Source organism: Oncorhynchus tshawytscha, unplaced genomic scaffold, assembly GCF_018296145.1.
Source record: "Oncorhynchus tshawytscha isolate Ot180627B unplaced genomic scaffold, Otsh_v2.0 Un_contig_2380_pilon_pilon, whole genome shotgun sequence".
Classification (NCBI taxonomy): domain Eukaryota; kingdom Metazoa; phylum Chordata; class Actinopteri; order Salmoniformes; family Salmonidae; genus Oncorhynchus; species Oncorhynchus tshawytscha.
Genome location: NW_024609626.1, coordinates 1 through 21,802, shown reverse-complemented (window position 1 = coordinate 21,802; position 21,802 = coordinate 1). Strand labels below are relative to the sequence as shown.

The window sequence follows — 21,802 nt, the reverse complement described above, 5'->3', positions numbered from 1 at the left end:
GATAGTCATAATAGAATATGGAGCTCTCTGATAGTCATAATAGAATATGGAGCTCTCTGGTAGTCATAATAGAATATGGAGCTCTCTGATAGTCATAATATAATATGGAGCTCTCATAATAGAATATGGAGCTCTGGTAGTCATAATAGAATATGGAGCTCTGGTAGTCATAATAGAATATGGAGCTCTGGTAGTCATAATAGAATATGGAGCTCTCTGGTAGTCATAATAGAATATGGAGCTCTCTGATAGTCATAATAGAATATGGAGCTCTCTGGTAATAGAATATGGAGCTCTCTGGTAGTCATAATAGTATATGGAGCTCTGATAGTCATAATAGAATATGGAGCTCTCTGATAGTCATAATAGATATGGAGCTCTCTGGTAGTCAAAATAGAGCTCTGATAGTCATAATAGTCACTTTGTGACATCGGCTGATTTAAAAAGGGCTTTATAAATCAATTTGATTGATATAAAGTTTGTTTGAAATTCGTACTAAAAATTAATAACTAATCAATCAACACATTATTTTCTTTGTAAAAGTGTTAATATAATATTATTTAATAGACAAAAAATAAACATTCCCTCAACTGCGTTTCCTCCCTCCAGACAGCAGATGGCGATATGTGTCTTTCAGGCGATGTTTCTACTGTGACGTATAATGTAGTGGACGGAACGCTTCTTCCACAACTGCAGCCACCTCGGTAGCTCGCTAGACAACCAAGTCAGAACATTCAAGTTCTTTAGACAATTTCGTGGTTTATTTGCCACTATGTTTTACACGTACTTTTGTGGAAACAACTAGATACCCCGTTTAGTTTCATATTGACGTTGTTGTCAGTCGGCTGGTTTAGTTAGCACTAGTTTAGCTAACATCCCCGACCATGAGTTTACTAAAATACTCTCTTCTTGCTGAAGAAGAGGTCTGCTGGACGGGGAAAGATGCTCCCGTGAAAGAGGAGGAGGAGGAAGATGAGGCTGTTACAATACAAAAACAAGTAGAGGGCAAGGCTGTTACGGCGAAAGAAGAGGAAGGCGCGTTCAAAGTGAAAGAGGAGGAAGACGAGGAGGTTACTGTCACAGTGAAAGAAGAGGATTTTGGAGTGGAGGAGGAAAATAAGGAGATTATTGTCACATTGGAGGAGGAAGAAGAGAAGACTGGAGATCTGATTAACTCCAGTAAGTACTATCTTAAACAGGGACACAAACTCTGCAGTTGTTGAACTAATGTGTGATTTTTAAAAGGACACTACACTTGGATATGGTTTTCTGTATCGTAGGAATTGTTAAAGACGTCCTCCGGTGACTTTAAAAAAAAACTTTTACTGTTGAAAAGCGAAATATAAATACACTAAAGAACAACATAGTGTGTGTTTTTTTAAAGACACAACTGCAAATTTCAATGAGTTTGATGGGAAGACACCAGATAGAACTCCAGGCAGCGTTCTGCATATTCTCCCGACAGATTTCAGCCGGCGACTGGCTCATGTCAATCAAGAAGCGTGTGTTACAACCTGGCCTCAGAAGGGGAAGGGTTAGCTCACATGCTAAGTCGTTGCAAACTAGCTAAAAAAAGAGTAGTAAGTAGTTCAAAAGTAGCTAATTCGCTAAAAATGCTAAAGTTATCCGTGTTGAGATTCGAACTCGCAACCTTTGCTAGAGGTTCGTGTTATACGCTCACTCACCCACACCAGTCAACCACCACACCTTCATTTTTGCCTTAAATAACCATCTGTCTTATGTAACCAAACATCAAACTAATTTCAGTGTCCTGGATGTAAATGTACTATGTTTTGTCATGTCTGAGACAAGCCATGTGTGTTTTAGAAAGTCAATCGTTACTTGCGATACGGCTTTTGAAACAGCGCGAAAGAATCCTTCAACTTAAAAATATACTTAGTGTAGCAGTTACAGATCCATACAGCTATACAGCCTCCATCCTACTAAACTACACTGTAGCAGTTACAGATCCATACAGCTATACAGCCTCCATCCTACTAAACTACACTGTAGCAGTTACAGATCCATACAGCTATACAGCCTCCATCCTACTAAACTACACTGTAGCAGTTACAGATCCAAACAGCCTCCATCCTACTAAACTACACTGTAGCAGTTACAGATCCATACAGCTATACAGCCTCCATCCTACTAAACTACACTGTAGTAGTTACAGATCCATACAGCCTCCATCCTACTAAACTACACTGTAGTAGTTACAGATCCATACAGCCTCCATCCTACTAAACTACACTGTATCAGTTAGATCCCTACAGCTATGGAGCTTCCACCCTACTAAACTACACTGTAGTAGTTAGAGCCATACAGCTACGGAGCCTCCATCCTACTAAACTACACTGTAGTAGTTACAGACCCTTGCAGCCTCCATCCTACTAAACTACACTGTAGCAGTTACAGATCCAAACAGCCTCCATCCTACTAAACTACACTGTAGCAGTTACAGATCCATACAGCTATACAGCCTCCATCCTACTAAACTACACTGTAGTAGTTACAGATCCATACAGCCTCCATCCTACTAAACTACACTGTAGTAGTTACAGAGCCATACAGCTACGGAGCCTCCATCCTACTAAACTACACTGTAGTAGTTACAGACCCTTGCAGCCTCCATCCTACTAAACTACACTGTAGCAGTTACAGATCCAAACAGCCTCCATCCTACTAAACTACACTGTAGCAGTTACAGATCCATACAGCCTCCATCCTACTAAACTACACTGTAGCAGTTACAGATCCATACAGCCTCCATCCTACTAAACTACACTGTAGCAGTTACAGATCCATAAAGCTATGGAGCCTCCATCCTACTAAACTACACTGTATCAGTTAGATCCCTACAGCTATGGAGCCTCCACCCTACTAAACTACACTGTAGCAGATCCATACAGCTATGGGGCCTCCATCCTACTAAACTACACTGTATCCGTTAGATCCCTACAGCTATGGAGCCTCCACCCTACCAAACTACACTGTAGTAGTTACAGATCCATACAGCTATGGAGCCTCCATCCTACTAAACTACACTGTAGCAGTTACAGATGCCTCCATCCTACTAAACTACACTGTAGCAGTTAGATACATACAGCTGTGGAGCCTCCATCCTACTAAACTACACTATCAGTTAGATCCCTACAGCTATGGAGCCTCCATCCTACTAAACTCCACTGTAGCAGATACATACAGCTATGGAGCCTCCATCCTACTAAACTACACTATCAGTTAGATCCCTACAGCTGTGGAGCCTCCATCCTACTAAACTACACTGTAGCAGTCACAGACCCATACAGCCATGGCACCTCCATCCTACTAAACTACACTGTAGTAGTTACAGAGCCATACAGCTACGGAGCCTCCATCCTACTAAACCACACTGTAGCAGTTACAGACCCATATAGCCTCCATCCTACTAAACTACACTGTAGCAGTCACAGACCCATACAGCCATGGCACCTCCATCCTACTAAACTACACTGTAGTAGTTACAGAGCCATACAGCTACGGAGCCTCCATCCTACTAAACTACACTGTAGCAGTTACAGACCCATATAGCCTCCATCCTACTAAACTACACTGTAGCAGTTACAGACCCATACAGCCTCCATCCTACTAAACTACACTGTAGCAGTTACAGACCCATACAGCCTCCATCCTACTAAACTACACTGTAGTAGTTACAGACCCATACAGCCTCCATCCTACTAAACTACACTGTAGCAGTTACAGACCCATATAGCCTCCATCCTACTAAACTACACTGTAGCAGTTACAGACCCATACAGCCTCCATCCTACTAAACTACACTGTAGTAGTTAGATCCCTACAGCTATGGAGCCTCCACCCTACTAAACTCCACTGTAGCAGATCCATACAGCTATGGAGCCTCCATCCTACTAAACTACACTGTATCAGTTAGATCCCTACAGCTATGGAGCCTCCATCCTACTAAACTACACTGTATCAGTTAGATCCCTACAGCTATGGAGCCTCCACCCTACTAAACTACACTGTAGCAGTTAGATCCCTACAGCTATGGAGCCTCCATCCTACTAAACAACACTGTATCAGTTAGATCCCTACAGCTATGGAGCCTCCACCCTACTAAACTACACTGTAGTAGTTACAGATCCATAAAGCTATGGAGCCTCCATCCTACTAAACTACACTGTAGCAGTTACAGATGCCTCCATCCTACTAAACTACACTGTAGTAGTTACAGATCCATACAGCCTCCATCCTACCAAACTACACTGTAGTAGTTACAGATCCATACAGCCTCCATCCTACCAAACTACACTGTAGCAGTTACAGATCCATACAGCTATGGAGCCTCCATCCTACTAAACTACACTGTAGTAGTTACAGACCCATACAGCCATGGAACCTCCGTCCTACTAAACTACACTGTAGTAGTTACAGATCCATACAGCTATGGAGCCTCCACCCTACTAAACTACACTGTAGTAGATCCATACAGCTATGGAGCCCCCATCCTAACAAAACTACACTATAGTAGTTACAGACCCATACAGCCTCCATCCTACTAAACTAAACTACACTGTAGTAGTTACAGATCCATACAGCCTCCATCCTACTAAACTACACTGTAGCAGTTACAGATCCATAAAGCTATGGAGCCTACATCCTACTAAACTACACTGTATCAGTTAGATCCCTACAGCTATGGAGCCTCCACCCTACTAAACTACACTGTAGCAGATCCATACAGCTATGGGGCCTCCATCCTACTAAACTACACTGTATCCGTTAGATCCCTATAGCTACGGAGCCTCCACCCTACCAAACTACACTGTAGTAGTTACAGATCCATACAGCTATGGAGCCTCCATCCTACTAAACTACACTGTAGCAGTTACAGATGCCTCCATCCTACTAAACTACACTGTAGCAGTTAGATACATACAGCTATGGAGCCTCCATCCTACTAAACTACACTGTAGTAGTTAGATACATACAGCTATGGAGCCTCCATCCTACTAAACTCCACTGTAGCAGATACATACAGCTATGGAGCCTCCATCCTACTAAACTACACTATCAGTTAGATCCCTACAGCTGTGGAGCCTCCATCCTACTAAACTACACTGTAGCAGTCACAGACCCATACAGCCATGGCACCTCCATCCTACTAAACTACACTGTAGTAGTTACAGAGCCATACAGCTACGGAGCCTCCATCCTACTAAACTACACTGTAGCAGTTACAGACCCATATAGCCTCCATCCTACTAAACTACACTGTAGCAGTCACAGACCCATACAGCCATGGCACCTCCATCCTACTAAACTACACTGTAGTAGTTACAGAGCCATACAGCTACGGAGCCTCCATCCTACTAAACTACACTGTAGCAGTTACAGACCCATATAGCCTCCATCCTACTAAACTACACTGTAGCAGTTACAGACCCATACAGCCTCCATCCTACTAAACTACACTGTAGTAGTTAGATCCCTACAGCTATGGAGTCTCCATCCTACTAAACTACACTGTATCAGTTAGATCCCTACAGCTATGGAGCCTCCATCCTACTAAACTACACTGTATCAGTTAGATCCCTACAGCTATGGAGCCTCCACCCTACTAAACTCCACTGTAGCAGATCCATACAGCTATGGAGACTCCATCCTACTAAACTACACTGTATCCGTTAGATCCCTACAGCTATGGAGCCTCCACCCTACTAAACTACACTGTAGTAGTTACAGACCCATACAGCCTCCATCCTACTAAACTACACTGTATCAGTTAGATCCCTACAGCTATGGAGCCTCCACCCTACTAAACTACACTGTAGTAGTTACAGATCCATAAAGCTATGGAGCCTCCATCCTACTAAACTACACTGTAGCAGTTACAGATGCCTCCATCCTACTAAACTACACTGTAGCAGTTACAGATGCCTCCACCCTACTAAACTACACTGTAGTAGTTACAGATCCATAAAGCTATGGAGCCTCCATCCTACTAAACTACACTGTAGCAGTTACAGATGCCTCCATCCTACTAAACTACACTGTAGCAGTTACAGATGCCTCCATCCTACTAAACTACACTGTAGCAGTTAGGTACATACAGCTATGGAGCCTCCATCCTACTAAACTACACTGTAGCAGATCCATACAGCTGTGGAGCCTCCATCCTACTAAACTACACTGTAGCAGTTACAGATGCCTCCATCCTACTAAACTACACTGTAGCAGTTAGGTACATACAGCTGTGGAGCTTCCATCCTACTAAACTACACTGTAGCAGATCCATACAGCTATAGATCCTCCATCCTACTAAACTACACTGTAGCAGATCCATACAGCTATGGAGCCTCCATCCTACTAAACTACACTGTAGCAGATCCATACAGCTATGGAGCCTCCATCCTACTAAACTACACTGTAGTAGTTACAGACCCATACAGCCTCCATCCTACTAAACTACACTGTAGTAGTTACAGACCCATACAGCCATGGAACCTCCGTCCTACTAAACTACACTGTAGTAGTTACAGATCCATACAGCTATGGAGCCTCCATCCTACTAAACTACACTGTAGCAGATCCATACAGCTATGGAGCCTCCATCCTACTAAACTACACTGTAGTAGTTACAGATCCATGCAGCCTCCATCCTACTAAACTACATTGTAGTAGTTACAGATCCATACAGCTATGGAGCCTCCATCCTACTAAACTACACTGTAGCAGATCCATACAGCTATGGAGCCTCCATCCTACTAAACTACACTGTCGTAGTTACAGATCCATACAGCCTCCATCCTACTAAACCACACTGTAGTAGTTACAGATCCATACAGCCTCCATCCTACTAAACTACACTGTAGCAGTTACAGATCCATACAGCCTCCGTCCTACTGAACTACACTGTAGTAGTTACAGATCCATACAGCTATGGAGCCTCCATCCTACTAAACTACACTGTAGCAGTTACAGATCCATACAGCCTCCGTCCTACCAAACTACACTGTAGTAGTTACAGATCCATACAGCCTCCATCCTACTAAACTACACTGTAGTAGTTACAGATCCATACAGCCTTCATCCTACTAAACTACACTGTAGCAGTTACAGATCCATACAGCTATGGAGCCTCCATCCTACTGAACTACACTGTAGCAGTTACAGACCCATACAGCTATGGAGCCTCCATCCTACTAAACTACACTGTAGCAGTTACAGATCCATACAGCCTCCATCCTACTAAACTACATCCAGTCACTACAACATCAATACATCCAGTCACTACAACATCAATACATCCAGTCACTACAACATCAATACATCCAGTCACTACAACATCACTACATCCAGTCACTACAACATCACTACATCCAGTCACTACAACATCACTACATCCAGTCACTACAACATCACTACATCCAGTCACTACAACATCACTACATCCAGTCACTACAACATCACTACATCCAGTCACTACAACATCAATACATCCAGTCACGACAACGTCACTACATCCAGTCACTACAACGTCACTACATCCAGTCACTACAACATCACTACATCCAGTCACTACTACATCCAGTCACTACAACATCACAACATCCAGTCACTACAACATCACTACATCCAGTCACTACATCATCACTACAACATCACTACAACATCACTACATCCAGTCACTACATCATCACTACAACATCAATACAACATCACTACATCCAGTCACTACAACATCACTACATCGTCACTACAACATCACCACATCCAGTCACTACATCATCACTACAACATCAATACAACATCACTACATCCGGTCACTACAACATCACTACATCGTCACTACAACATCACCACATCCAGTCACTACAACATCACCACATCCAGTCACTACAACATCACCAGATCCAGTCACTACATCATCACAACAACATCACTACATCCAGTCACTACATCATCACTTCAACATCACCACATCCAGTCACTACATCCAGTCACTACAACATCACCACATCCAGTCACTACAACATCACCACATCCAGTCACTACATCATCACCACATCCAGTCACTACATCATCACTACAACATCAATACAACATCACTACATCCAGTCACTACAACATCACTACATCGTCACTACAACATCACCACATCCAGTCACTACAACATCACCACATCCAGTCACTACAACATCACCACATCCAGTCACTACATCATCACTACAACATCAATACAACATCACTACATCCGGTCACTACAACATCACTACATCGTCACTACAACATCACCACATCCAGTCACTACAACATCACTACAACATCACTACATCCAGTCACTACAACATCACTACAACATCAATATGACCAGTCACTACAACATCACTACAACATCACTACATCCAGTCACTACATCCAGTCACTACAACATCAATACATCCAGTCACTACAACATCAATACATCTAGTCACTACAACGTCACTACATCCAGTCACTAAATCCAGTCACTACAACATCAATACGACCAGTCAATACATCCAGTCACTACAACATCACTAAATCCAGTCACTACAAAGATACAGTTGTCGGAGAGGAAGGAAATTGCTCAGGGATTCTTGATGTAGTGACTGGATGTATTGATCTTGTAGTGATCTTGTCGTGACTGGTCGTAGTGATGTTGTAGTGACTGGTTGTGGTGATGTTGTAGTGACTGGGTGTAGTGATGTTGTAATGACTGGTTGCAGTGATGTTGTAGTGACTGGTTGCAGTGATGTTGTAGTGACTGGTCGCAGTGATGTTGTAGTGACTGGTCGCAGTGATGTTGTAGTGACTGGTCGCAGTGATGTTGTAGTGACTGGTCGCAGTGATGTTGTAGTGACTGGTCGCAGTGATGTTGTAGTGACTGGTCGCAGTGATGTTGTAGTGACTGGTCGCAGTGATGTTGTCGTGACTGGTCGCAGTGATGTTGTAGTGACTGGTCGCAGTGATGTTGTCGTGACTGGTCGCAGTGATGTTGTCGTGACTGGTCGCAGTGATGTCGTAGTGACTGGTCGTAGTGACTGGTCGTAGTGATCTTGTAGTGACTGGGTGTAGTGATGTTGTGGTGACTGGTCGTAGTGATCTTGTAGTGACTGGGTGTAGTGATGTTGTGGTGACTGGTCGTAGTGATCTTGTAATGACTGGGTGTAGTGATGTTGTGGTGACTGGTCGTAGTGACTGGTCGTAGTGATGTTGTAGTGATTGGTCGTAGTGATCTTGTAATGACTGGGTGTAGTGATGTTGTGGTGACTGGTCGTAGTGATCTTGTGGTGACTGGTCGTAGTGATCTTGTAGTGACTGGGTGTAGTGATGTTGTGGTGACTGGGTGTAGTGATGTTGTGGTGACTGGTTGTAGTGATGTTGTGGTGACTGGTCGTAGTGATGTTGTAGTGATGTTGTAGTGACTGGTCGTAGTGATGTTGTAGTGATGTTGTAGTGACTGGTCGTAGTGATCTTGTAATGACTGGGTGTAGTGATGTTGTGGTGACTGGTCGCAGTGATCTTGTAGTGACTGGGTGTAGTGATCTTGTGGTGACTGGTCGTAGTGATCTTGTAGTGACTGGGTGTAGTGATGTTGTGGTGACTGGGTGTAGTGATGTTGTGGTGACTGGTTGTAGTGATGTTGTGGTGACTGGTTGTAGTGATGTTGTGGTGACTGGTCGTAGTGATGTTGTAGTTATGTTGTAGTGACTGGTCGTAGTGATGTTGTAGTGACTGGTCGTAGTGATGTTGTAGTGACTGGTCGTAGTGATGTTGTAGTGATGTTGTGGTGACTGGTCGTAGTGATGTTGCGGTGATGTTGTAATGACTGGTTGCAGTGATGTTGTAATGACTGGTTGCAGTGATGTTGTAATGACTGGTCGCAGTGATGTTGTAATGACTGGTCGCAGTGATGTTGTAGTGACTGGTCGTAGTGATGTTGTAGTGACTGGTCGTAGTGATGTTGAAGTGATGTTGTAGTGACTGGTCGTAGTGATGTTGTAGTGATGTTGTGGTTACTGGTTGTGGTGATGTTGTAATGACTGGTTGCAGTGATGTTGTAATGACTGGTCGCAGTGATGTTGTAGTGACTGGTCGTAGTGATGTTGTAGTGACTGGTCGTAGTGACTGGTCGCAGTGATGTTGTAATGACTGGTCGTAGTGATCTTGTAATGACTGGGTGTAGTGATGTTGTGGTGACTGGTCGTAGTGATGTTGTAGTGACTGGTCGTAGTGATCTTGTAATGACTGGGTGTTGTGATGTTGTGGTGACTGGTCGTAGTGATGTTGTAGTGACTGGTCGTAGTGATCTTGTAATGACTGGGTGTAGTGATGTTGTGGTGACTGGTCGCAGTGATCTTGTAATGACTGGGTGTAGTGATGTTGTGGTGACTGGTCGCAGTGATCTTGTAGTGACTGGGTGTAGTGATGTTGTGGTGACTGGTCGTAGTGATCTTGTAATGACTGGGTGTAGTGATGTTGTGGTGACTGGTTGTAGTGATCTTGTGGTGACTGGTCGTAGTGATCTTGTGGTGACTGGTCGTAGTGATCTTGTAGTGACTGGGTGTAGTGATGTTGTGGTGACTGGGTGTAGTGATGTTGTGGTGACTGGTCGTAGTGATGTTGTAGTGACTGGTCGTAGTGATGTTGTAGTGACTGGTCGTAGTGATGTTGTAGTGATGTTGTCGTGACTGGTCGTAGTGATGTTGTAGTGACTGGTCGTAGTGATGTTGTAGTGACTGGTCGTAGTGATGTTGTAGTGACTGTTCGTAGTGATGTTGTCGTGACTGGTCGTAGTGATGTTGTAGTGAAGTTGTGGTTACTGGTCGTAGTGATGTTGTAGTGACTGGTTGTGGTGATGTTGTAATGACTGGTTGCAGTTATGTTGTTATGACTGGTTGCAGTTATGTTGTAGTGACTGGTTGCAGTTATGTTGTAGTGACTGGTCGTAGTGACTGTTCGTAGTGATGTTGTCGTGACTGGTCGTAGTGATGTTGTAGTGATGTTGTGGTTACTGGTCGTAGTGATGTAGTGACTGGTTGTGGTGATGTTGTATTGACTGGGTGTAGTGAAGTTGTAATGACTGGTTGCAGTGATGTTGTAATGACTGGTCGCAGTGATGTTGTAATGACTGGTCGCAGTGATGTTGTAGTGACTGGCCGTAGTGATGTTGTAGTGACTGGTCGTAGTGACTGGTCGCAGTGATGTTGTAGTGACTGGTCGTAGTGATCTTGTAATGACTGGGTGTTGTGGTGACTGGTCGTAGTGATGTTGTAGTGACTGGTCGTCGTGATCTTGTAATGACTGGGTGTTGTGGTGACTGGTCGCAGTGATCTTGTAGTGACTGGGTGTAGTGAAGTTGTGGTGACTGGTCGTAGTGATCTTGTAATGACTGGGTGTAGTGATGTCGTAGTGATCTTGTAGTGACTGGTCGCAGTGATGTTGTAGTGACTGGTCGTAGTGATGTTGTAGTGACTGGTCGTAGTGATGTTGTAGTGACTGTTCGTAGTGATGTTGTCGTGACTGGTCGTAGTGATGTTGTAGTGATGTTGTGGTTACTGGTCGTAGTGATGTTGTAGTGACTGGTTGTGGTGATGTTGTATTGACTGGGTGTAGTGATGTTGTATTGACTGGGTGTAGTGATGTTGTAATGACTGGTTGCAGTGATGTTGTAATGACTGGTCGCAGTGATGTTGTTATGACTGGTCGCAGTGATGTTGTAGTGACTGGTCGTAGTGACTGGTCGCAGTGATGTTGTAGTGACTGGTCGTAGTGATCTTGTAATGACTGGGTGTAGTGATGTTGTGGTGACTTGTCGTAGTGACTGGTCGTAGTGATGTTGTAGTGACTGGTCGTAGTGATCTTGTAATGACTGGGTGTTGTGATGTTGTAGTGACTGGTCGTAGTGATGTTGTAGTGACTGGTCGTAGTGATGTTGTAGTGACTGGTCGTAGTGATGTTGTAGTGACTGGTTGTGGTGATGTTGTAATGACTGGTTGCAGTTATGTTGTAATGACTGGTTGCAGTTATGTTGTAATGACTGGTTGCAGTTATGTTGTTATGACTGGTTGCAGTTATGTTGTAGTGACTGGTTGCAGTTATGTTGTAGTGACTGGTCGTAGTGACTGTTCGTAGTGATGTTGTCGTGACTGGTCGTAGTGATGTTGTAGTGATGTTGTGGTTACTGGTCGTAGTGATGTAGTGACTGGTTGTGGTGATGTTGTATTGACTGGGTGTAGTGAAGTTGTAATGACTGGTCGCAGTGATGTTGTAATGACTGGTCGCAGTGATGTTGTAGTGACTGGCCGTAGTGATGTTGTAGTGACTGGTCGTAGTGACTGGTCGCAGTGATGTTGTAGTGACTGGTCGTAGTGATCTTGTAATGACTGGGTGTTGTGGTGACTGGTCGTAGTGATGTTGTAGTGACTGGTCGTCGTAATCTTGTAATGACTGGGTGTTGTGGTGACTGGTCGCAGTGATCTTGTAGTGACTGGGTGTAGTGAAGTTGTGGTGACTGGTCGTAGTGATCTTGTAATGACTGGGTGTAGTGATGTCGTAGTGATCTTGTAGTGACTGGTCGCAGTGATGTTGTAGTGACTGGTCGTAGTGATGTTGTAGTGACTGTTCGTAGTGATGTTGTCGTGACTGGTCGTAGTGATGTTGTAGTGATGTTGTGGTTACTGGTCGTAGTGATGTTGTAGTGACTGGTTGTGGTGATGTTGTATTGACTGGGTGTAGTGATGTTGTATTGACTGGGTGTAGTGATGTTGTATTGACTGGGTGTAGTGATGTTGTAATGACTGGTTGCAGTGATGTTGTAATGACTGGTCGCAGTGATGTTGTTATGACTGGTCGCAGTGATGTTGTAGTGACTGGTCGTAGTGACTGGTCGCAGTGATGTTGTAGTGACTGGTCGTAGTGATCTTGTAATGACTGGGTGTTGTGATGTTGTGGTGACTGGTCGTAGTGATGTTGTAGTGACTGGTCGTAGTGATCTTGTAATGACTGGGTGTAGTGATGTTGTGGTGACTGGTCGCAGTGATCTTGTAGTGACTGGGTGTAGTGATGTTGTGGTGACTGGTCGTAGTGATCTTGTAATGACTGGGTGTAGTGATGTTGTGGTGACTGGTTGTAGTGATCTTGTGGTGACTGGTCGTAGTGATCTTGTGGTGACTGGTCGTAGTGATCTTGTAGTGACTGGGTGTAGTGATGTTGTGGTGACTGGGTGTAGTGATGTTGTGGTGACTGGTCGTAGTGATGTTGAAGTGATGTTGTGGTGACTGGTCGTAGTGATGTTGTAGTGACTGGTCGTAGTGATGTTGTAGTGATGTTGTAGTGACTGGTCGTAGTGATGTTGTAGTGACTGTTCGTAGTGATGTTGTCGTGACTGGTCGTAGTGATGTTGTAGTGACTGGTCGTAGTGATGTTGTAGTGACTGGTTGTAGTGATGTTGTGGTTACTGGTCGTAGTGATGTTGTAGTGACTGGTTGTGGTGATGTTGTATTGACTGGGTGTAGTGATGTTGTAATGACTGGTTGCAGTGATGTTGTAATGACTGGTTGCAGTTATGTTGTAATGACTGGTTGCAGTTATGTTGTAATGACTGGTTGCAGTGATGTTGTAATGACTGGTCGCAGTGATGTTGTAGTGACTGGTCGTAGTGATGTTGTAGTGACTGGTCGTAGTGATGTTGTAGTGACTGGTCGTAGTGATGTTGTAGTGACTGGTCGTAGTGATGTTGTAGTGACTGGTCGTAGTGATGTTGTAGTGACTGTTCGTAGTGATGTTGTCGTGACTGGTCGTAGTGATGTTGTGGTTACTGGTCGTAGTGATGTTGTAGTGACTGGTTGTGGTGATGTTGTATTGCCTGGGTGTCGTGAAGTTGTAATGACTGGTTGCAGTGATGTTGTAGTGACTGGTCGTAGTGATCTTGTAATGACTGGGTGTAGTGATGTTGTGGTGACTGGTCGTAGTGACTGGTCGTAGTGATGTTGTAGTGATTGGTCGTAGTGATCTTGTAATGACTGGGTGTAGTGATGTTGTGGTGACTGGTCGTAGTGACTGGTCGTAGTGATGTTGTAGTGACTGGTCGTCGTGATCTTGTAATGACTGGGTGTAGTGATGTTGTGGTGACTGGTCGTAGTGAAGTTGTGGTGACTGGTCGTAGTGATCTTGTAATGACTGGGTGTAGTGATGTCGTAGTGATCTTGTAGTGACTGGTCGTAGTGATGTTGTGGTGACTGGGTGTAGTGATGTTGTGGTGACTGGTCGTAGTGATGTTGTAGTGACTGGTCGTAAGTGATGTTGTTGTGACTGGTCGTAGTGATCTTGTAATGACTGGGTGTAGTGATGTTGTGGTGACTGGTCGCAGTGATCTTGTAGTGACTGGGTGTAGTGATGTTGTGGTGACTGGTCGTAGTGATCTTGTGGTGACTGGGTGTAGTGATGTTGTGGTGACTGGTTGTAGTGATCTTGTGGTGACTGGTCGTAGTGATCTTGTGGTGACTGGTCGTAGTGATGTTGTGGTGACTGGTCGTAGTGATGTTGTAGTGATGTTGTGGTGACTGGTCGTAGTGATGTTGTAGTGACTGGTCGTAGTGATGTTGTAGTGACTGGTCGTAGTGATGTTGTAGTGACTGGTCGTAGTGATGTTGTAGTGACTGGTCGTAGTGATGTTGTAGTGACTGGTCGTAGTGATGTTGTAGTGACTGTTCGTAGTGATGTTGTCGTGATGTTGTAGTGATGTTGTTACTGGTCGTAGTGATGTTGTGGTGATGTTGTATTGACTGGGTGTAGTGATGTTGTAATGACTGGTTGCAGTTATGTTGTAATGACTGGTTGCAGTTATGTTGTAATGACTGGTTGCAGTTATGTTGTAATGACTGGTTGCAGTTATGTTGTAATGACTGGTCGCAGTGATGTTGTAGTGACTGGTCGCAGTGATGTTGTAGTGACTGGTCGCAGTGATGTTGTAGTGACTGGTCGCAGTGATGTTGTAGTGACTGGTCGTAGTGATGTTGTAGTGACTGGTCGTAGTGATGTTGTCGTGACTGGTCGTAGTGATGTTGTAGTGATGTTGTGGTTACTGGTCGTAGTGATGTTGTAGTGACTGGTCGTAGTGATGTTGTAGTGACTGGTCGTAGTGATGTTGTAGTGACTGGTCGTAGTGATGTTGTAGTGACTGTTCGTAGTGATGTTGTCGTGACTGGTCGTAATGATGTTGTAGTGATGTTGTGGTTACTGGTCGTAGTGATGTTGTAGTGACTGGTTGTGGTGATGTTGTATTGACTGGGTGTAGTGAAGTTTTAATGACTGGTTGCAGTGATGTTGTAGTGACTGGTCGTAGTGACTGGTCGCAGTGATGTTGTAGTGACTGGTCGTAGTGATCTTGTAATGACTGGGTGTAGTGATGTTGTGGTGACTGGTCGTAGTGACTGGTCGTAGTGATGTTGTAGTGACTGGTCGTCGTGATCTTGTAATGACTGGGTGTTGTGGTGACTGGTCGCAGTGATCTTGTAGTGACTGGGTGTAGTGAAGTTGTGGTGACTGGTCGTAGTGATCTTGTAATGACTGGGTGTAGTGATGTCGTAGTGATCTTGTAGTGACTGGTCGTAGTGATGTTGTGGTGACTGGGTGTAGTGATGTTGTGGTGACTGGTCGTAGTGATGTCGTAGTGATGTTGTAGTGATGTTGTAGTGACTGGTCGTAAGTGATGTTGTCGTGACTGGTCGTAGTGATGTTGTCGTGACTGGTCGTAGTGATGTTGTAGTGACTGTAGTGATGTTGTGGTTACTTGTCGTAGTGGTGTTGTAGTGACTGGTCGTATTGATGTTGTCGTGACTGGTCGTAGTGATGTTGTAGTGACTGGTCGTAGTGGTGTCGTGGTTACTGGTTGTAGTGATGTTGTGGTTACTGGTCGTAGTGGTGCTGTAGTGATGTTGTGGTTACTGGTCGTAGTGGTGCTGTAGTGATGTTGTGGTTACTGGTCGTAGTGGTGTTGTAGTGACTGGTCGTAGTGGTGTTGTAGTGACTGGTCGTAGTGGTGTTGTAGTGATGTTGTAGTGACTGGTCGTAGTGATGTTGTAGTGATGTTGTAGTGACTGGTCGTAGTGATGTTGTAGTGACTGTTTGTAGTGATGTTGTAGTGACTGGTCGTAGTGATGTTGTAGTGACTGGTCGTATTGATGTTGTTGTGATGTTGGAGTGACTGTTTGTAGTGATGTTGTAGTGACTGGTCGTATTGATGTTGTAGTGATGTTGTAGTGATGTTGTAGTGGTGTTGTAGTGACTGGCCGTAGTGATATTGTAGTGGTGTCGTAGTGGTGTCGTAGTGATGTTGTAGTGGTGTTGTAGTGGTGATGTAGTGACTGGTCGTAGTGGTGTCGTAGTGACTGGTCGTAGTGGTGTCGTAGTGACTGGTCGTAGTGGTGTCGTAGTGGTGGTGTTGTAGTAGTGGTGGTGTTGTAGTGATGTTGTAGTGGTATTGTAGTGACTGGTTGTAGTGATGTTGTAGTGATGTTGTAGTGACTGGTGGTAAAGAATAATAATTCAAATGGAACTTTGAACAGGTATTACCTGGGATTATCTAATGGCTATCAACCAATCAGCATCCAGAATCCATATTTACCATTTTATAATGAGGGATCTAGTCTGGATTAAACCTCATAGGAAGACCGTTCAATCATGTGGAGGTTTTATTCATGCCTCTCTGTTTAACCAAATACTCTGTTTTATCTTTGGCAGGAGAGAAACCAGACTCTCACTCTGACAGCGGGAAGAGTCATTCAGCGAATCCAGACCCAGAGATTCCCAAACCAGCGACACGACACAACTGCTCCCAGTGTGGAAAGAGTTTTAAGTGGTTATGTCAGCTCAAAGAGCATGAGAGAACACACACAGGAGAAAAGCTCTTCCAATGCACCCATTGTGAAAAGAGATTTAACCAGTCATCACATCTGAAAGAGCATGAGAGAATACACACAGGAGAGAAGCCTTTCCAATGCTCACAGTGTGGAATGAAATTTACACGGTTAAGGCACCTGAAAGAGCATGAGAGGATACACACAGGAGAGAAGCCTTTCCAATGCTCCCAGTGTGGAAAGGGTTTTACACGGTTAGGGAACCTGAAAGAACACAAAATAATACACACAGGAGAGAGGCCTTACCATTGTTCCCAATGTGGAAAGAGTTTTACCCGAGTAGGGCACCTAAAAATACATGAGCGAGTACATTCTGGAGTGAAGCCTTACATCTGTTCCCAGTGTGGAAAGAATTTTAGGTGGTTAGAGAACCTGAAGCAGCATGAAAGGACACACACAGGGGAGAAGCCTTACCATTGCTCTTACTGTGGAAATGATTTTACCACATTCGGGAATGTAAAAGAGCATGAGATGAAACACACAGGAGAAAAACCTTTCCAATGTCCCAAGTGTGGAAAAGGTTTTACACGTTTAGGAAGCCTGAAAAGACATGAAGCAATACACACAGGAGAAAAACCCTACCACTGCTCTCAGTGTGGAAAGAGTTTTCCCCAGTTAGGGTATCTGAAAAAACATGAGAAAATACACACCGGAGAGAAGCCTTACCACTGTCCCCACTGTGGGAAGAGTTTTACCCGGATAGGGAGCCTTAAAGAGCATGAGAGGATACATACAGGAGAAAAGCCTTTCCAATGTTTCCAGTGTGGAATGAGTTTTACCCATTTAGTGAGCCTGAAAAATCATGAAGGAATACACACAGGAGTGGAGAGGACCTACCACTGCTCTCAGTGTGGAAAGAGTTTTACCCACTTAGGGAACCTGAACAAACATAAGAGAATACACTCTGGAGAGAAGCCTTACCCCTGTTCCCATTGTGGAAATAATTTTAGATGGTTAGGAGACCTGAAGGAGCATGAGAAGACACACACAGGGGAGAAACCTTACCACTGCTCCTTGTGCGGAAAGGATTTTGCCAAGTTAGGGAACCTAAAAGAGCATAAGAAGAAACACACAGGAGAAAAACCCTACCAATGCTCCCTGTGTGGAAAGACTTTTACCCAGTTAGGGGGCCTGAAATATCACGAGGGGACGCACACAGAAAAAAAGACCTACCACTGCTCTCAGTGTCAAAAGACATTTACCCGATTAGGGAACCTGAAAAAGCATGAGAGAATACACACACTCAGTTGAGGATAAGACCGTCCACTGCTCCCAGTGTGGAAAGAGTTTAGGTCAGTTAGGGAACCTAAAAGAGCAGGAAAAACACATACAGCAGAGAAGCCTTACTACTGCTCTAATTACGGAAAGACATTTTCCCGGTCAGAGGACTTGAAATCACATGACAGAATAGAAGCTGTGTTCTGAAATGTGTTTTGTTTATATGAAATCATATTGTGCAGCTTTCCCAGGACGGCCGTGCACCAGAAATACCTGTAGAGACGCACGAGATTGAACTTCACTTTTTACTGTTAACACTATTAAACGTTTCCCACTGCTGAAACGGGGAATTATTATTATTATTATAATTATTATTATATTACTGTGGGAATTGTGGTTGAATCAACCTAATAAGCCCCCTTTCAAAAAACAAATGAACTATGCAAGACTGTCTGTGATTTTATTTTTTAGGTAGAGTGCATCGGAGGAGGATTCTATTGCACTGAAAAGTCAGGTGGGGCAGTGAGTGGATGTGCTTGTTTTGAAATCAAACCATGTAGCCGTGTGTACACAGTTGTTAGCCCAGTTGTAGCTCATTTCTGGTCAGCAATGGTGAGTGATGGCTTCCTACGGGTACATACACAGGAGGAGAAGACATACCACTGCTCTCAGTGTGGAAAGACATGTTCCCAGTCAGAGGACCTGAAATCACATGAGAGAATAGAGAGGCTGTGTTCTGACTTGTGTTTTTTATTTTTTATTTGAATAAACTTGCAAAAATTTATAAAAAACAGTTTTTGCTTTGTCATTGTGGGGTATTGTGTATAGATTGAGTAACAAAAAAATTATTTAATATATTTTAGAATAAAGCTGTAACGTAACAAAATGTGGAAAATGTCTTGGGGTTTGAATACTTTCAGAAGGCCCTGTATGTCATGACTGCCCTCACAAAAAAAAAGATTGTAGTCAGGGTGCAATATAACTGCAGTAGGCTGCAAATAAGTTCATTTTACTGCAGTTATTCTGCATTCGAAATACCACAGTCGCCCCACTTTTACTGCAGTTATTCTGCATCGGAAATACCACAGTCGCCCCACTTTTACTGCAGTTATTCTGCATCGGAAATACCACAGTCGCCCCACTTTTGCTGCAGTTATTCTGCATCGGAAATACCACAGTCGCCCCACTTTTGCTGCAGTTATTCTGCATCGGAAATACCACAGTCGCCCCACTTTTGCTGCAGTCATTATTTTGCATCGGGAATACCACAGTCGCCCCACTTTTGCTGCAGTCATTATTCTGCATCGGGAATACCACAGTCGCCCCACTTTTGCTGCAGTCATTATTCTGCATCGGGAATACCACAGTCGCCCCACTTTTGCTGCAGTTATTATTCTGCATCGGGAATACCACAGTCGGCCCCACTTTTGCTGCAGTCATTATTCTGCATCGGGAATACCACAGTCGCCCCACTTTTGCTGCAGTCATTATTCTGCATCGGGAATACCACAGTCGCCCCACTTTTGCTGCAGTCATTATTCTGCATCGGGAATACCACAGTCGCCCCACTTTTGCTGCAGTCATTATTCTGCATCGGGAATACCACAGTCGCCCCACTTTTGCTGCAGTCATTATTCTGCATCGGGGATACCACAGTCGCCCCACTTTTGCTGCAGTCATTATTCTGCATCGGGGATACCACAGTCGCCCCACTTTTGCTGCAGTCATTATTCTGCAGCGGGGATACCACAGTCGCCCCACTTTTGCTGCTGTCATTATTCTGCATCGGGGATACCACAGTCGCCCCACTTTTGCTGCAGTCATTATTCTGCATCGGGGATACCACAGTCGCCCCACTTTTGCTGCAGTCATTATTCTGCATCGGGGATACCACAGTCGCCCCACTTTTGCTGCAGTCATTATTCTGCATCGGGGATACCACAGTCGCCCCACTTTTGCTGCAGTCATTATTCTGCATCGGGGATACCACAGTCGCCCCACTTTTGCTGCAGTCATTATTCTGCATCGGGGATACCACAGTCGCCCCACTTTTGCTGCTGTCATTATTCTGCATCGGGGATACCACAGTCGCCCCACTTTTGCTGCAGTCATTATTCTGCATCTGCACGGGGATACCACAGTCGCCCCACTTTTGGGATACCACAGTCGCCCCACTTTTGCTGCAGTCATTATTCTGCATCGGGATACCACAGTCGCCCCACTTTTGCTGCAGTCATTATTCTGCATCGGGGATACCACAGTCGCCCCACATTTGCTGCAGTCATTATTCTGCATCGGGATACCACAGTCGCCCCACTTTTGCTGCAGTCATTATTCTGCATCGGGGATACCACAGTCGCCCCACTTTTGCTGCAGTCATTATTCTGCATCGGGGATACCAGTCGCCCCACTTTTGCTGCAGTCATTATTCTGCATCGGGGATACCACAGTCGCCCCACTTTTGCTGCAGTTTCAAAATTGTATTTGTTGTTGTAAGGGTGTAAACACATATTGCTTTACCGATTTAACATTTCCAAAACAGCACCACCGTGGCAACTGTGCAGCCTCACTCTACTCGTGATATCAAAGTAACTTTTGATAAGGCACCAAAATTTTTTAAATAAAATACACTACTCCATCTGTGTATGAGAGAGCATCTGACTCAGTTTCCCAGAAAAAAATAATGTATTCACGCACGCAAATTCAGGAGGAAACTGGAGAGTGGATGGCTGGACAGCGTTTAGGGAGTGTCCGCTCACTTGACCACAGTGAAACACTGAAGAACTTTGATTTTGCCGCTATTTTTGGCAACGGAGGTGACCGACTGGCTGTTGTTGTTGGGTCGTCACTAGTTACCACAACCACAAATAAACCCTCCCTATTTCTAAACAAGTTATTATTAAAATCTGATTTAACACCTTAACCACACTGCTAACCTTATAGGTTGTTTAGCAACAAACCTTAACCACACTGCTAACCTTATAGATGGTTTAGCAACAAACCTTAACCACACTGCTAACCTTATAGATGGTTTAGCAACAAACCTTAACCACACTGCTAACCTTATAGATGGTTTAGCAACAAACCTTAACCACACTGCTAACCTTATAGATGGTTTAGCAACAAACCCGACATGTGCTCAAATATGGGTCAAAACAGACGGGGTTGGTCTAGATTATTGACAACATGTACACTATATTTATCAAATTGTTGATTGAAAAACATAAATAAACTGTTGTGTCTCAGATACATTGTTACAGTTGGTTAACTAGCGAAGTTTAACATAGATGTGCCGTCAGTCAAAACACCTCAAAACGAGACACATATCAAGAAGAGGATGAAACTAATTTAAAGGAGCCGCCTATTCCCCACATTGCAGCTTCTTGTCATTGTTCATCGCTATCTGTCCATCCAGAATCACAACAACTGACTTCTGTCCCATGGATGCACATGGTTTTCATCATGTCAATTAACCTGTCGAACTCTAACCTTATATTCAGACTAAAAAGCGCATTTAATTTTTTTTTTTTTTTTTAAAGAAGAAGCGTCTCGTCCTCTAGATTATGTCACGCTAGAAGCATCGCCTGAAAGACGCACATCACCATCTGCTGACTGGAGTGGGTACAGGAATTGTT

At 44.1% G+C, this 21,802-nt stretch overlaps 1 protein-coding gene across 1 annotated transcript; it reads left to right on the top strand.

Annotated features, from left to right (window-relative positions):
• The first annotated feature begins 622 nt into the window (after nucleotides 1-622).
• Nucleotides 623-18,952, top strand: LOC112239604 (gastrula zinc finger protein XlCGF26.1-like). Its single transcript, XM_042316433.1, has 2 exons — nucleotides 623-1,179; nucleotides 16,774-18,952. The coding sequence occupies exons 1-2, from the start codon at nucleotides 885-887 to the stop codon at nucleotides 18,198-18,200; spliced, it is 1,722 nt and encodes a 573-aa protein (XP_042172367.1). The 5' UTR covers nucleotides 623-884; the 3' UTR covers nucleotides 18,201-18,952.
• Nucleotides 18,953-21,802: the final 2,850 nt, after the last annotated feature.